This window comes from Hyla sarda, chromosome 4 (genome assembly GCF_029499605.1).
Source record: "Hyla sarda isolate aHylSar1 chromosome 4, aHylSar1.hap1, whole genome shotgun sequence".
NCBI lineage: Eukaryota > Metazoa > Chordata > Amphibia > Anura > Hylidae > Hyla > Hyla sarda.
Window position 1 is genome coordinate 215,167,736 of NC_079192.1, and position 18,321 is coordinate 215,186,056.

At 42.7% G+C, this 18,321-nt stretch overlaps 1 protein-coding gene across 1 annotated transcript in view; it reads left to right on the forward strand.

The window, feature by feature from the left end:
• Positions 1–10,532: 10,532 nt before the first annotated feature.
• FAM185A (family with sequence similarity 185 member A) overlaps positions 10,533–18,321 on the forward strand; it is a 58,364-nt gene continuing 50,575 nt past the window's right edge. Inside the window, exons 1-2 of the mRNA XM_056573482.1 lie at positions 10,533–10,970; positions 13,843–13,952. Coding sequence (XP_056429457.1) covers positions 10,586–10,970; positions 13,843–13,952 — 495 coding nt within the window. The 5' untranslated portion in view covers positions 10,533–10,585. The remainder of the gene's footprint in view (positions 10,971–13,842; positions 13,953–18,321) is intronic.

Here is an 18,321-nt window from a genome sequence, read left to right on the forward strand (position 1 = left end):
AGTTACGTTAAAACCAAGCACATCATTGTTTTTCTTGTGAAATTTACAATAAGTTTGATGTGTCACATGACCCTCTTCCTATTGAAAAAACAAAAGTTGGATTCAAAATGGCCGACTTCAAAATGGCCACCATGGAAACCACCCATCTTGAAAAGTTTCCCCCCTCACATATACTAATGTGTCACAAACAGGAAGTTAATATCACCAACCATTCCCATTTTATTAAGGTGTATCCATATAAATGGCCCACCCTGTATATTTTCCTATTATAGGCAGATTTGCCTATAATTTATAGTAAGTTATCCTTCTAAGCTTTAAACAGCAATGGCATTCAGGAGCACGGAAAATCTAGGTGATAATTTCTCACCTAGCTTTTTCATGCTCCTGAATGGCATATCTGCTTATAATAGCTCAGCTATTATAGACACATTTGCCTAGAAGTTATAGACAAATGTGCTTAACCACTTTCCTGCAAAAGTGTTAAAAAAAAGAAAGAAAAGGGGGAATTAACCCCTTCACTTAAAAGTTTTAATAATCCCCCTTCTCATGCTTTAAATAAAAAATGTAAAAAAAAAAAATTAAAATACACGTGGTATCACCGCGTGCGTACATGATAAAATACAATGTTGAGTAATCCGCATGGTCAATGGCCCAATTTGGGTATTGTTGTAATCATATGGACCTACAGAATAAAGCTAATGGGAGAGATTTATCAAAACCTGTGTGGAGGAAGAGTGGTGCAGTTGCCCATAGCAACCAATCAGATCACTTCTTTATTTTTTTAAAAAGGCCTCTGAAAAATGAAAAAAGTGACCTGATTGGTTTCTATAGGCAACTGCACGTCTCTTCTTTGATACAGGTTTTGATAAATGTCTCCCAATGTGTCACTGGTTGCGAAAAGTGCACTGTGTAGAAAGCCCCTAAAAATTGCATTTTTTTTTCCAATTTTGTCCCACTAATATTTTGTGTGTGTTTCACTGTAGATTTCATGGTAAAAGAAGTGATGTCATTGCAAAGTACAACTGGTGACGCAACAAACAAGCCCTTATATGAGTCTGTAGGTGGAAAAATAAGAGTTATAGTGGGGATCAAAAGTTTGGGCACCCCAAGTAAAATTTTTTATTAATGTGCATAGAGAAGGAAAGATGGAAAAATCTCCAAAAGGCATCAAATTACAGATTAGACATTCTTGCCCCCTTTGGCAAGTATCACAGCTTGTAAACACTTTTTGTAGCCAGCCAAGAGTCTTTCAATTCTTGTTTGAAGTATCTTTGCCCATTCTTCCTTACAAAAGTCTTCCAGTTCTTTGAGATTTCTGGGCTGTCTGTCACGCACTGCTCTTTTAAGGTCTATCCATAGATTTTCAATTATGTTGAGGTCAGGAGATTGGGAAGGCCTCATAAAACCTTCAGTCTACACCTCTTGATGTAATCCCCCGTGGATTTCGAGGTGTGTTTAGGATCATTATCCATTTGTAGAACCCATCCTCTCTTTAACTTCAGCTTTTTCACAGATGGCATCAAGTTAGCATCCAAAATTTGCTGAAATTTTATTGAATCCATTTTTCCTTCTACTCATGAGATGTTCCCTGTGCCACTGGCTGCAATACAACCCCAAAGCATGTTTGATCCACCCCCATGCTTAACAGTTGGACAGAGGTTCTTTTCATTAAATTCTGTTCCCCTTCTTCTCCAAACGTACCTTTGCTCATTCCGGCAAAAACGTTCAATTTTAACCTCATCGGTCCACAGAACTTGTTTCCAAAATGCATCAGGCTTGTCTATATGTTCATTTGCAAAGTTCAAACGCTGATTTTTGAGGTGAGGATGTAGAAGAGGTTTTCTTCTGATGACTCTTCCATGAAGACCGTATTTGTACAAGTATCTCTTTATAGTGTACCACAACTCCAGTGTCTGCCAGATCTTTCTGGAGGGATTGTGCAGTCAAACGTGGGTTTTTGAATAGTTTTTCTCACAATCCTGCGAGCTGTTCTGTCTGATATTTTTCTTGGTCTTCCAGATCTTGCTTTAACTTCCACTGTTCCTAATGACTGCCATTTCTTAATTACATTCCGAAAAGAGGATATTGACATCTCCTTCTTATAGCCTTCTCTAGCTTTGTGAGCGTCAACTATTTTCAGTTTCAGAGTTCTAGACAACTGCTTAGAAGAACCCATGGTGCTGATTGTTGGGGCAAGGTTAGATGAGTCTGGGCATTTAAAACCTTTGAGATTGACATCACCTGGTCTTCCCAAATGATGATTGAGAACAATCCATGACACTGGCAGGTCTCAGCTTTGCAAAGGGGGCAGTGCATGCTATAAATTCTGCAGGGTGCCCAAACTTTTTTTTTGTTTTCTGTTATTTTGAAAGTGTAAATGATGGAAATAAAATCTAACTTTTGTTGACATAATATAAGAATGTCTAATCTCTAACTTGATGCCTTTTGGAGATTTTTCCATCTTTCCTTGGCTTCTTTATGCACATTAATACAAATTTTTACCTGGGGTGCCCAAACTTTTGATCCCCACTGTATGTCTATTAGGGTATGTTCACACTACGTAATTCCCCGATCGGAATTACGCGCTGTGAACATAAACATCAATGTGAATGGGTTTCCGCAAAACCCGTTCACACTGAGCAATTTCAGCGGCGGAAAATTCTGCCACTGAAATTGTTTCGCGCAAAGAAAGAACATGTTCATTCTTTGCGAGGAAGTCTGTGAGCACTACATAGCTGTCAATGGTGACAGCGCAGTGCCGCGCGGTCCTGCCACCGAAGTATTTCAACAGCGGCCACCAGAATGGAATCTCCGCTCTATGGAATTCTGCGAGCGGAGATTCTGTTCAAACTCCGTAGTGTGAACATACCTTTAGAAGGCAAAGTGGAAAAAACAAAACCTCAAAAATGATAGTCCTCCCTGAGGAAGAGGACAGCCAGTAAGTATATGGGCAGTTGCTGATGAGCTTGGTGTGGTAGGGATCTAGAATGAATAATATAGAAATCGTCATGCATTAGGTATTAATGTAATGAGGTATGGATGTAGCTGGAGAATGTGTGGTGATTACCTTGTAGGTGAGTAGGATATATCAGGTAGATGTCCCGGAAGATAGATGCTTGGTTACAGGGTAGATGACAGTGTTTCTGTGAGGGATAGCAAGAGGAGGTGTCATAGCAACCATAGCAGGCTAGTAGATGATATAGCGGGTACAGGATAGAGGGAGTGAGTTTAAAAACATGATACCTGGTGATATCGTATCCGGATTAAAGATGATAGATCCGTCCAGAAACTCCCGGAAGGTGCAGGCCAAAGGAGATTGCTATAGAGTAGCGAAACGTGTTGGATGCACACGGTATTATCATTATATGCATAAAGATATCTAAGATTTTGCACGGTTACAACTACCTGCTTCAATATACTGCTGAATACTATCCCTGGGGCATACCGACGGATTCTACCTGCTAATATATTGACACATGTTGCTTTCTTAACCTTTAACCCCTTAAGGACACATGACGTTCTCATACGTCTCCATTTCCGAGTCCTTAAGGACACATGACGTATGAGAACGTCATGTGTTTTACCGGCCCCCCGCAACCATCTGGAGCGGAGCCGGTGCCCGATGCCTGCTGAAATCGTTCAGCAGGCATCGGGGCATATCGCCCAGGGGGGTCATGATGACCCCCCATGTCGGCGATGGCCGCAGATCGCTGGACAATTCAGTCCAGCGATCTGCAGCGGATTCCGGGTCAATCGAGTCTCCAGTGACCCGAATTATTGGCTGATCGGGGCCGTCAGAGACGGCCCCGAACAGCCAGAGCCAGCAGGGGTGAGGTGGCACTGGTGCCACCTCACGATCGCCCTGATTCGTTGGCCGGATTACCGGCCGACCAATCAGGGCGCCTGCTGCAGGTGTCACTCCCGCAACCCGCTCCGCCCCTCTTCTGGAGGACGTGAGCGGGTGCGGGACGTGCACCCCGGGTGCTGGAATGCCCCGATCCCCGTCATTCATGTTAGGATCGGGGCCCCAGGAGCGACGGCGAGGGACTGACCTGCGCGGCGGCGGCGTGGATCTGCAGTTGGAGGTGAGTGACAGCCTCCTGTTGTTGCTTAGCAACAGCTCCCAGCATGCAAAAAGGGAATGCTGGGAGCTGTAGTTATGCAACAGCAGGAGGCAGACCACCACAACTCCCAGCATTCCCTTATGGGGATGCTGGGACTTGTAGTTTTGCAACAGCTGGAGGCACATTTTTTTATGGAAAAGTGTACCTTCAGCTGTTGTATAACTACAACTCCCAGCTTGTACAATCAGCTAAAGTGCATGCTGGGAGTTGTAGTGGTGCATCTGGTGGTTGCATAACTACAACTCCCAGCATGCCCGTTGGCTGTCGGTGACTGCTGAGAGTTGTAGTTTTGCAACAGCTAAAGGCACACTGAGTTAAGTAGCAAACCAGTGTGTCTCCAGCTGTTGCATAACTACAATCCCCAGCCAAAGTAGTATGCCTCCAGCTGTTGCATAACTACAAGACCCAGCATGCCCTTCCGCTGTCCGTACATGCTGGGGGTTGTAGCTTTTGCAACAGCTGAAGGCACACTGGTTGCAAAACACTGAGTTTGTTACCAAACTCGGTGTTTCACAACCAGTGTGCCTCCAGCTGTTGCAAAACTTCAACTCCCAGCATGCACTGATAGACCATACATGCTGGGAGTTGTAGTTTTGCAACATCTGGATGTCCCCCCCCCCAATGTGAACGTACAGGGTACACTCACATGGGCGGAGGATTACAGTAAGTATCCGGCTGCAAGTTTGAGCTGCGGCAAATTTTCTGCCGCAGCTCAAACTGCCAGCGAGAAACTACTGTGAACCCCCGCCCATGCGACTGTACCCTAAAAACACTACACTACACTAACACAAAATAAAATAAAAAGTAAAAAAACACTACATATACATACCCCTATACAACCCCCCTCCCCAATAAAAATGAAAAACATCTGGTACGCCACTGTTTCCAAAACGGAGCCTCCAGCTGTTGCAAAACAACTACTCCCAGTATTGCCAGATAGCCACTGACTGTCTAGGCATGCTGGGAGTTTTACAACAGCTGGAGGCACCCTGTTTGGGAATCACTGGCGTAGAATACCCCTATGTCCACCCCTATGCAAGTCCCTAATTTAGGCCTCAAATGCGCATGGCGCTCTCACTTTGGAGCCCTGTCGTATTTCAAGGCAACAGTTTAGGGTCACACATGGGGTATCGCCGTACTCGGGAGCAATTGTGTTACAAATTTTGGGGGGTATTTTCTGCTATTACCCTTTTTAAAAATGTAAAATTTTTGGGAAAACAAGCATTTTAGGTAAAAAATATATATATATTTTTTTACATATGCAAAAGTCGTGAAAGACCTGTAGGGTATTAAGGTTCAAATGACCCCTCGTTACGTTCCCCGAGGGGTCTAGTTTCCAAAATGGTATGCCATGTGTTTTTTTTTTGCTGTTCTGGCACCATAGGGGCTTCCTAAATGCGGCATGCCCCCAGAGCAAAATTTGACTCCTTCTCTTCTGAGACCTGTAGTGCGCTAGCAGAGCAATTTTCACCCCCCATATGGGGTGTTTTCTGTATCGGGAGAAATTGGGCTTCAAATTTTGGGGGGTATTTTCTGCTATTACCCTTTTTAAAAATGTAAAATTTTTGGGAAACCAAGCATTTTAGGTAAAAAAAAAATATATATTTTTTTTTACATATGCAAAAGTCGTGAATCACCTGTGGGGTATTAAGGTTCACTTTACCCCTTGTTACGTTCCCTGAGGGGTCTAGTTTCCAAAATGGTATGCCATGTGTTTTTTTTTTTGCTGTCCTGGCACCATAGGGGCTTCCTAAAGGTGACATGCCCCCCAAAAACCATTTGTCGTTCCTTCCCTTCTGAGCCCTCTACTGCGTCTGAACAATTAACATAGACATATAAGGTATGTGCTTACTCGAGAGAAATTGGGCTACAAATACAAGTAAAAATTTTCTCCTTTTTACCCCTTGTAAAAATTCAAAAATTGGGTCTACAAGAACATGCGAGTGTAAAAAATGAAGATTTTGAATTTTCTCCTTCACTTTGCTGCTATTCCTGTGAAACACCTAAAGGGTTAATACACTTACTGAATGTCATTTTGAATACTATGGGGAGTGTAGTTTTTATAATGGGGTCATTTATGGGGTATTTCTAATATGAAGACCCTTCAAATCCACTTCAAAACTGAACTGGTCCCTGAAAAATAGTGAGTTTGAAAATTTCGTGAAAAATTTCAAAATTGCTGCTGAACTTTGAAGCCCTCTGGTGTCTTCCAAAAGTAAAAACTCATAAATTTTATGATGCAAACATAAAGTAGACATATTGTATATGTGAACCCCCCAAAAATATATTTTGAATATCCATTTTCCTTACAAGCAGAGAGCTTCAAAGTTAGAAAAATGCAAAATTTTCATTTTTTTCATCAAATTTGGGGATTTTTCACCAAGAAAGGATGGAAGTTACCATAAAATTTTACCACTAAGTTAAAGTAGAATATGTCACGAAAAAACAATCTCGGAATCAGAATGATAACTAAAAGCATTCCAGAGTTATTAATGTTTAAAGTGACAGTGGTCAGATTTGCAAAAAACGCTCTGGTCCTTAAGGTGTAAAATGGCCTGGTCCTTAAGGGGTTAATCTCTGTATGCATGGTCATTATTGTAGTTTGTTATCTGATTTAGGACAACCTCTTTGCAGCCCAAATGTACCTGCACACTAAACCTTATTTCTGCACCCAGTACCTAGCCTAGGGAATCTAAGGAGGTTCCAGTGTAGGCCCAGGTCACAAGGACAGGGGACCTACAGTTCTTAGACAGGCTACTCAGACTAGGGTAAGAGCAGGTTCCCCTACCTACCCTTCTCATTATTGTGGCTGCTCTCGAGAAATATCGACATACAGTATATATACTAATTCTATGTCTTGAACTTATACTAACCATGTTTGTGAACACTATAATGGAAAATGTTTTTCTTGATTTCTATAGCAGCAATAGCATTTAGGAGCATAAAAAAGCTTGGTGTCAATTTTCACCTGGCTTTTCCATGCTCCTGAATGGCTTATCTGCTCATAATAGATCTGCTATAAGGCTGTTTCCACTTTTTCTGGCAGTTTTTGAATATCTGCCACTGCAGTTTTTAAGCCAAAGCCAGAAATGTATTCAAAAGGAATAGGACATATAAAGGAAGGACTTACACTTCTCCTCCCTTATGCATCCACTTCTGACTTTGGCTCAAAAACTGCAGTGGCAGATATCCGAAAACTGCCAGAAAAAAAAACAAGTGGAAACTTAGCCTTAGACAGATGTGCCTATAAGCAGATATACAATTCAGGAACTACGAAACGCCTGGTGACTGCTGTTGTGCCCCGCCCTTAAAGGGGTACGCCTCTACTCAGCATTTGAGTGGGCAGGGTATGATGTCATGAGGGGTGGGACTATAAGGTCACAAGCTCCCGGCACCAGCTCCAGCGTTCGGAACAGTTTGTTCAAAACGCTGAGCACCCCTTTAACCCCTTAAGGTCCACAGGTTTTTCACTTTTTGCCCTTTTGTTTTTTCCTCCTCACCTTTTAAAAATCACAACCCTTTCAATTTTGCACCTAAAAATCCATATGATGGCTTATTTTTTCGCCACCAATTCTACTTTGCAGTGACATCAATCATTTTACCCAAAAATCTACGGCGAAATGGAAAAAAAAAACATTGTGCGACGAAGTTGAAGAAAAAACGCAATTTTGTAAATTTTGGGGGCTTCTGTTTCCAAGCAATACATTTTTTCGGTAAAAATGACACCTTATCTTTATTCTGTAGGTCCATACGATTAAAATGACACCCTACTTATATAGGTTTTATTTTGTAGTACTTCTGAAAAAAATCATAACTACATGCAGGAAAATGTAAACGTTTAAAATTGTCATCTTCTGACCCCTATAACTTTTTGATTTTACGGCGTATGGGGCAGTATGAGGGCAAATTTTTTGCGCTGTGATCTGAAGTTTTTAGCAGTACCATTTTTGTATTGATCGGACTTTTTGATCACTTTTTATTCATTTTTTCATGATATATAAAGTGACCAAAAATATGTTATTTGACCATGCGGTTTAATTAATGATATATTTTTATAGTTCGGACATGCGGCGATACCACATATGTTTATATTTATTTTTATTTACGTTTTCTTTTTTTTAAATGGGAAAATGGGGGTGATTTGGACTTTTATAAGGGAAAGGGTTAAATCACATATATTAACTTTTTTTTTTTGCAGTGTTATAGATCCCATAGGGGGCTATGACACTGCACACACTGATCTTATACACTGATCACTGCAAAGCCATAGCTTTGCATTGATCAGTGTTATTGGCGGTCGATTGCTCAAGCCTGCATCACACAAACGGACGTGCCAGAGGAAGCTAAGAGGACATCCGCTCGCATCCTAGCTGATCGGGACACCGCATTTTCACTGCGGTGGTCCCGATCCGACCCATTGAGCAGCTGGGAAGCTTTTACTTTCGTTTTAGATGCGACGTTCAACCTTGAACGCCGCGTCTAAAGGGTTAATAGCGCACGGCCCCGCGATCGCTGCCGCGCGCTATTAGCCCCGGCATGAGTTACATGCCGAGACCGACCCGATATGACACAGGGTCACCGTGTGACCCGGCGTTATATCGCGGGAGCCGGCCAAGGATGTAAATATACATCCTTGGTTAAATGACCTTTAGGCTCTTTTTTTCAGCCTTTAAATGTCGTTTTTGGGACCTGGGCACAACAGGCAATAAAGGGTCCCGATGGATCCCATTTACTATAATGGGGTCCGTCGGGCGCTGTTATTTTGTAATGGGACTAGCAGGAGAAAATGACGGCGTAAGCAGTAATTTTAATCCCTCAGGCTCCCCCGACAGCCGTCACACTACCATGTCCGAACAGCAGTGTGAAAGAAGCCTAATGCATATGAAATTGCTAGCATAGCCAAAAAAGATGTTGATGTATGGATACTTTGCATATCTTCATAGCTGTTGTCTGTTCCTTTATTTTTCAGGGGTGCATTGAGTGTCAAAAAGGTATGGCTAGGGTGCGCTGTGCTACAGGGCCCCAAAAAATTGCTTGCCCCGGTCCAATCAAAATAAAAGACGGCCCTGACAGAATCTTTGCTTGGAGATATTCCAGGTGGAGATTTCAGCTGTAGGAGGTGCCAGAAAAACATGCCACATGGCAATTCATTTCTAGGGAACGGAATTTCTGCAGCGAAACGTAGGCCACAGAAATTTGGTTGTGTAAATAGTGAAGCAGAATCCCATTGAAAATAACTGGAGACTGCTGACTGTATTTTCCGCAGCAGAACTTTGGATCAGATTTCAAATATGAAGTGTTAATAAGTCCTTACTATGCTATACTACCATCATTATAAGGGAGTGGTCCCCAAACTGTGGCCCTCCAGATGTTGCAAAACTACAACTCCCAGCATGCCTGGACAGCCAACGCTCTAAGGTCTCATCCAGATGGTCACGTTTTAGTGTCCTTATAACAGCTTCCTTTAGGGAATTGTAGTTTTGCAACATCTGGAGGGCCACAGTTTAGTGACCACTGCTACGAGGTCTCGTCCAGATGGTCACGTCTTAGTGTCCTTATAACAGCTTCCTTTAGTGAATTGTAGTTTTGCAACATCTGGAGGGCCACAGTTTGGGGACCACTGCTATAAGGTCTCGTCCAGATGGTCGCATTTTAGTGTTCTCATAACAGCGTCCTTTAGGGAATTGTAGTTTTGCAACATCTGGAGGGCCACAGTTTAGGGACCACTGCTATGAGGTCTTGTCCAGATGGTCACGTTTTAGTGTCCTTATAACAGCTTCCTTTAGGGAGTTGTAGTTTTGCAACATCTGGAGGGCCACAGTTTGGGGACCACTGCTATGAGGTCTCGTCCAGATGGACACGCTTTAGTGTCCTTATAACAGCGTCCTTTAGGGAGTTGTAGTTTTGCAACATCTGGAGGGCCACAGTTTGGGGACCACTGCTATGAGGTCTCGTCCAGATGGACACGCTTTAGTGTCCTTATAACAGCGTCCTTTAGGGAGTTGTAGTTTTGCAACATCTGGAGGGCCACAGTTTGGGGACCACTGCTATGAGGTCTCGTCCAGATGGTCACGTTTTAATGTCCTTATAACAGCTGCAAGTCCCATCCTGCTTCCTAGTTCCCTGCATTGCTTTAAGTGTGAATACTTGCCAATACAAATAAGGCAAATTTAGGACATGTAACACACTGGGCGTCCAGGAGCACCCCCTGGACAAGCCTTTTTGGGTGCGGTATTCCCTGGTTCCCTGAACTGTTGGCATTGAGTATACATAAGAGTTTGCAGCAGCAAGTAAACATAGGCGATCACCGCACGTCAGATACCGAAGAACAAAGCACTCTGGGAGTTGTAGTTTGCTCCGCTCTAGATGCCATGTACACTCCGGCGTCCATGACTACATTTCCCTGCAGCCAGCAGTAGGGTGCGCAGGGAGACCTGAGTGTGCATGGCAGGCACAGGGCTATGATGGTCCCCGTGGTGTGTGGCGGCCGCCTATGGTGGTCTCTGGCTGTGGGCACCCGTAGAGCAGCATGCCGGCACTGGAGTAGCTGGGCGGCGGAGAGCAGGAATAAGCCGCTGAAGCAGTGGACTCTAATCGTGCACCCGCTGAGCAGCCTGCGGGTAAAGCTGCCCTGTCATGTGCGGGTAAGACCCCAGGACCCGCTCACCTACCCGGACGCGGACAGGGTGTTCGTCAAGGTGAGCGGGGTGGACCGCAATGTGCACCGGGGACTGGACCTGGACAACATTGAGGTCCGCTATGACGAGGAGAGCCGGCAGGTGCTGATCGATTCTCAGGACATAGACAGCCGGACGTGTGTGGAGGTCACCACCCCCGTGCGCTTCGGTATGTGATGGCGCCCCCTGCTGGTGACACTTCTCACAGTTCTTTACTACTTATTGACTGTGACCATTGAGGTGGGAAATTACTGTCTTATGGCCATGGGCAAAATATATACATAAATATCTATATACTTATGTGTCTACAGTTAAACTTTAAAAAGCGTATATTATTTTTTATAACATTGTAGTCAATGCAAACCGTTCAGAGCACACAATTGCATACAGTTTTGTCAAGAAAAACAAAAAACCTGATTGAAAACAGTATGGCAAAATGGTGATGTGAATTTAACCCAACTATAAGCTGCACAGTTCTTTCTCTTGTCACAACAGTCACTGGTCTAGTAACATTGTTGCCTCATTCTGTACTAATTCTAATGTTAGGGGGGGTTCCCACCACGATTTTTCTATACAGTTTTTTGGATACAGTAAAAAAAAACAAAAAAAAAAAAACACTTATGCAACCGTATAGCAAACTGTGGCCATAGACTTTCCATTCAAAACTGTATGCACCATATTGTATACGGTTGTGTCCGTTTTTCAAACCACATATTTTTTTTTTCTGGACAGAAAACTGTGGCCTACCATGGTTTTTGGTCTGGGTGAAAAACCGTATTTACCCTATACATTTATTTTTTTAAACATTATGTGTGTACGGTTCCATCCAGTTTTCACCGTATACGGTTTTTAAATTTGTACAGTTTAGTCAGGTTTTGAGGAATCAGGTTTTTTTTAATCAAAAACCTGATACAGGAACCGTATAGCAAAATCGTGGTGTGAACCCAGCCTTATACAAAGTTCAGGAGACAAACAAAAGGTGAACGGAACAATATATTTAGTTATCCGTGGACTTTCACCAAGGAAGACAAGGCCTAGGCGTCCCCTCAGCCTGTCTGGAAAGGCTGCAATAGAAACTATTTCACGGTACCATTACAAGTGCAGATTTTGCTACCTATGGAGGTCAATGGGTAGCAAAATGAACAGTGGAAAATCTGCAGCTGAATGTGCATGAGTGAACATCCCCTGAGAAGCCCTGCTCAATGGTGCAAATAGTGGAAAGGAATTGAGGGGTGGCTGGCATGTGAGGTGTATTTTCCCTTTGTTCTTGAGACCAGGTAAGGGGGTCCACTTTTTAGGGCAATAGCTCCAACTTTCTCTGTGCATGAAGGGTTGTTTTTTCATCCAGGGATACATGAGGGTTAGCAATAAGCGCCCTTTTCACAGTTTGGGTGTGCACTTGAAGTTCCCATAAACTTGGACCAAATACTTGCCTAAATAATAGGGATGGTAAGACTGTTCTGTTCTGATATCTGTTTGTTAAAGTGCTGGTGTACAAATACTGGAGCGTTCTGGATTAGATACCATCTGGGCATTATACTGTGCTATTTCATATTGAGTATTGTCTATATGAATCTCTGCTTCATAAAGTATTTTATTAGCAATACTAGCTGAGTACCTGACGTTGCCCGGTTTTTCCTTCCTAATCCTTGTTGGGAAGGAAAATAAACAAAGGAGGAAGCTTTTGACTTCATATCCCGTCCTCCTATATTGTTGTCATATCCCAACCCGCCTATTCCGTCCTCCTAACCCAACCTCACTACTCTGGTTACCAATCCAGTCCAGAATACAGTACAAAATCCTCAGTCTCACACACAAAGCTCTCCACAATGCTGCACCTCCCTACATCTCCTCTCTCATCTCTGTCTACCATCCTACACGTTCTCTCCGATCTGCTAATGATCTCACACTAACATCTTCTATAATCCGAACCTCTCACTCCCGTCTCCAAGACTTCACTCGTGCTGCACCGGTTCTCTGGAATGCTATCCCTTACACTCAACAACAACATCCATAGTTTCAAACGTGGCCTAAAAACACATCTCTTCAGACAGACCAATAACATTCTTTAATTGGCCTCAACATATCCTCAATATATCCCCACACCTCTTGTTTGAATAGTTATTGTGTAATTTTATGTCTGATACTTGTCTTTGTTTGTACCCCATAATTGTAAGCGCTGCAGAATCTGTAGGCGCTATATAAATTAAAATAAATAAATAAATCGCCTATACCGTCCTCCTATCCCGACTTCCTCCTATCTCGACCTCCATCCCAGCTATCCCGGCCTCCTATCCCGACCTCCTATCCCGGCCTCCTATCCCGGCCTCCTATCCCGACCTCCTATCCCGACCCGTAATATGTGTACCAGGTATTGAAATATCTCCAGCTGTACGGAAGTTATGTGGGAACATACATTTCCCATTGATTTGCATGGGACTTTAAACAAAAACCCTGACAATCACAAATGGGGGTAGTTAAGGGTTACATTAACTATCCTTTATTTTAAGTGGACATATAAGTAACATGTGACCAAGTATTATCGAAATATCTCCAGCCGTTTGGAAGTTATGCAGTAACCTATATTTCCCATTGACTTGTATGGGACTTTAAACATAAACCCCACCCCTGGCAAATGGGGGTGAGTAAGGGTTAAATTACCTATCCTATGTTTGTTGTTGACATATAAGCAACATGTGTGCCATGTTTCATGTTAATATCTTTAGCCGTTTGGATGTGATGCTGGAACATACACACACACACACACACATACACACACACACACACACACACACACACACACACACGTTGAGTTTTATATATATATATATATATATATATATATAGATTATTTAAAGTTAGGTTTTAATTTTACCAGTGACACTGTTTCTGTAAATATCTATCATTTTCTGGGTGGCCATTATTCTGTGGACCATGACTCTATTTTCCACCACAGATAAACAGAGGGATGAATGGCTGCAAAATGAAAAGGATATTGCTGGTTATTGTAATTTTTAAATGTGTTATTTTTTTAATTTTAGATGTGAACATTAAAACAATGGGCTTTGGCAGCGTGAATGTAAGAAAAATTGAGTGTGACAATTGCCAAATCGAAACAGAGAAAGGGAGCAGTGTTCTGCAGTCTATCAAGGTGACATTTTTTACAGTATTTGAGTTATAATTTAAAGGAAACCTGTTAACACATTTGAGGGCAAAAAAGTAGTAATTGTGGCAAATACTAAGCCACATTTAGTCACGGCTCTTGGCAGACGTCATTGACAGGCAAAGATTGGTTACATTGGAAAATCTGTACCATTTCTGCCAAATCTGTACCATTTCTGCAGATTTTGATTTCTGCTGTGGATGTCACGCGTAACAACATTTTTTAATTAGTGTGTATATATATATATATATATATATATAATATATATATATATAATACTTTTGGTTTGGTTGGGGTCTGGGTGTTCAGACCCCCACTGATTGTTAGAATGAGCAGGGAGAAGCGCACTATGCTTCAGTCCCCTGCTCGCTGTGATTTCCATCCAGTTGCACTAGATGGGCTCTATAGACTTATAATGGAGACTGCCTGGTGCCACTGGACAGAGATTACAGCAAGCCAGGGAGTGAAGCACACAGCCGTAAGTACAGATCTCTGCTTTTCAACAATCTGTAAGGGTCTGAACACTCAGACCCCAACCGATCAAAACTTTAAAGTGTACCTGTTGTTAACAAAAACTTCTGATATAATGTAGATAATACTATTATATGTATATTTGTAATGTACATTGATTAAAAAAACATTTGGGTGAAAAAAATGCTGTCCATGCAGCTGTTGCCTGTGTGTCTCTATAAGGAGACCAAATACAGAAAGTGTGGGCAGGACAAGCAGGGCTCTGTGCAAACTACTGGCTTGTCAATCAGCATGCTGTGTGAGCCTGGGGCATGTCATAGAGCATCACTGTACAGAGCCCTACTTGTCCCTGGTGCACAGAGCCCTGCTTGTCCCCGGTGCACAGAGCCCTGCTTGTTCACCCACTCTTCCTGTATTTGGACTCCTCACAGACGCACCCAGATAATAGCTGTATGGACAAAAATATACACATTTTTTAACCAATGTATATTACAAATATACATATAATGTTATTATCCACATTATATAAAAAGTTTTTGCTAACAGATACACTTTAAAAATGTCTCTGTGACATGTCTCTGTGAGATTGTTAAAGGGGTATTCCGGGCAAAAACATCTTATCCCCTATCGAAAGGATAGGGGATAAGATGTGTGATTGCGGGGTGCCCGCCGCTGGGACCCCCCGCGATCTCCCTGCAGCAGCCCGCATTCTATGCGTAGCTGCGTCTGAATATTCGGGAACCACCGGGCTTCCGAGACGGGGAAGTGACGTCACGCCCCCTCCATTCATTTCTATGGGAGGGGGTGTAACGGCCGCAACGCCCCCTCCCATAGACATGAATGGAGGGGGTGTAACGTGACGCCACATCCCCATCTCGGAACCCCGGAGGTTTCCGAAACTTCAGACGCAGCTACGCATAGAATGCGGGTGCTGCAGGGAGATCGCGGGGGGTCCCGGTGGTGGGCCCCCGTGATCACACATCATATCCCCTATCCTTTTGACAGGGGATAAGATTTTTTTGCCCGGAATACCCCTTTAAATGTCAGGGACACTTTAAAATCAACAGATCCAATACATTGATTGACACTACATACATTGACTGGTTGACAATCTGCAGTTTATGTCTATTGTGCATGGAACATTGTGCAGATTTATTTTCCATATAGTCTGACGGAGAAATTTTAAATCTCTTTTCTGCTACTTTATGCTGAAAATCTGGTGTGGAAAATAAGTAGTAAATACACCATGTGGGAACCAGCATTATTTGCGAGAGTTAAATTTCTGACCATCTTTTGAGTGTTCTTTCGCCTACTTGCTTAATCTTTTTCTGTGATTATGTCCTGTTTAACTGGTCGTACAACTTTGTACCTCTGGGCTATAGCACATATGGACATACCACTCTGCCTGGATATAAATTGAAGCAGGTATGGTGCTCATGAAAACCCCAGTAAGACAGTCTCTCTAAATAATCCTTAAATAAAGTCAGTAGTAAGGATGTCCCGATAATGGACATTTGCACAAGTAGGCAAACTCAATGTAAAATGCATGATCATTTTAATGTTGTATAACAGTTTTGCTTTGGTTTATTTGTGTACGATGCCTTTGTAAAAGTTGGGACTGTACTTCTTGTATGACTTTTAAAGGGATTTTCCAGAAAATAGTATAGGCCATCAATAGCCACTGTCAGCTGTTCTGCACAGGCGCAGTGCCAGAAGCCCCGACATTGTGTTGTTGTGGTGGTGCTGAGTTACTGCGGCTCATCTCTGAAACTCTTTAATGACTATGGGCGAGATTTATCGAAACCTGTCTAGAGGAAAAGTTGACAATGGCAACCAATCATAGGCCTTTTTGAAAAGTCCTATGAATAATATAAGAAGCAATCTAATTGGTTGCTATGATCTGGTCAACTTTCCCTCTGGACAGGATTTAATAAATCGCCCCTGTGTTTCTTGTGTTTACTTCCAGCACAGCGGCTGGGCAGAACAGCTACTCAGCAATTGATAGGCCATCAGTGGGTTTTCCCTTTAAAACTCCTTTAACTATTTGCAAGCCTAGTGTAACCCCATCTGTTTGCTTTTCACTTTAGATGAATCCATTGTTAACATAATAACACCTATACACAGTGGTTTCATGGCTAGGCGCTGTCAGTCCAGGGGTCTAGGTCCCTATTTGTGGATATGAAGATACATTGCTGTTAGACAGTCAAAATAGTATTCTTATGTGTGATTTATTGGCCCTGAATCCATAGAGCCATCTGGAGATCTTTGTATACTGGTGTTTTTTGTGTCTTGTCTGTATTTCACAGCAGGCAAATCAGGCCCCAGAAAGAGTAGAAGTCTTAAAGGTGTTCTCCTAAGATCCAGAGTTATCTGTGGATCAAATGAACTGATCGGTGGCGGTCTGACTGCTGGGACACCCATTCTGGGAAAAACACCATTTGCAAGGATTCTATTGTAAACCTTTATACGGTGGTACTAATCTTAGGTCTAGATAGTACTGAAGAGTATATAGCAATCCCAGTGTGAAGCAAGGCTCAGGCTTGTTGTATGTTCCATTAGATGTATACCCCATGTAGAGGGAGATTGAAGGAGCCCAGTAAAGGGCAGTGACAGATGACACATAGAGTCAGCACAAGATACTTCAGAGAACAAACCATGGCTTTATACCAGGATGAAGTCCATGCGGTGTTTATGTTGGGTAAAGGTTACTGAGCAGCTAACATCCTGGAAACAGAGGAGCTGCACAAGATGGCCTGCTTCCCACAGACATATGAAAAGCAGCTGTTTTCTGAGCAAACATGGACAACCATGGAGGGTAACCTTAAAATACAGGCAGTAGAAATAATCTGTAGAAGTCAGCTCATGGAACTACTCACTCACAGAGTCTAAGCTGCATATGTAAAGGACTGGGACTCGTCTTTGGCTTTATGAGGGTATACCACTGTATGTGGTGGGTTTGTTGCAGAAATTTCCAGAACAGAGTCTTCAGAAATTTGTCCACACACATTTAGATGTATGTTAATAAAATTTTTGTCACAAAAAGGTTTACAAAACACCTGTTGCTTGTGAGTATACCCTAAATATATACCTCAGGCCCCAATGCCAAAAGATATACCTCTATTGTAATCGGTAAGCTAGATGTGCATGCATTGACGTCTATTAGAGGCACACAACCAGCTAAATAAGTTCTCTTAACTGTTTCTGCATCTTTTATACCAGAAACCAGCAAAAAAAAGTTAGGCCAGGATATTTTTTACAATGTCCAGCATGTTTTTTGTGCCATGAGCTGTATTTTTTTTTTTTTTTTTTTTTTTTTTTTTTTTTTTATTAGTATCACTTTTGCATAGTATTAACTTTTTGATCACTTCTTATTAAATTTTTTTTCTGGTAAAAATTGGAAATTTGGGTTTGCGTTTATGCTGTTGAGCATGCAGGATCTGGAATTGAATATTTCAATTGTTTGGACAAACAAAGGAGGTGCAGCAAGAAGGAGGGTGACACGAGGTTCAGCAATGGCCCAGGGCTGGCTTGGCAAAGTTGCTACATGTGGCAGGCTGTATGGCAGGACACCCAACCATGTGTACAGTCCCCCTCCAGACACACACACACACACACACACACACACACACCCAGCATCCACCTGGATGGCAGAAGCAGTGCAGGATGCTCACCTCCATTTGACTTTGTCTTGGAGAACTCCGCTACCGATCTTCCATGCATTCCAGCCTCACATATGCATCTAGGAGGAGTGGCTGCAAAGTTGGAGGAAGAGGTGACCGTGGCATGGGAGCCTGTGAATAGGAAGTGCGGAAGGATCTACTGCTGGCGACCATCAACAAAAACCTAGGCACCAGGAGGAAATTCTCAGTAACCATGGCGACCTGGT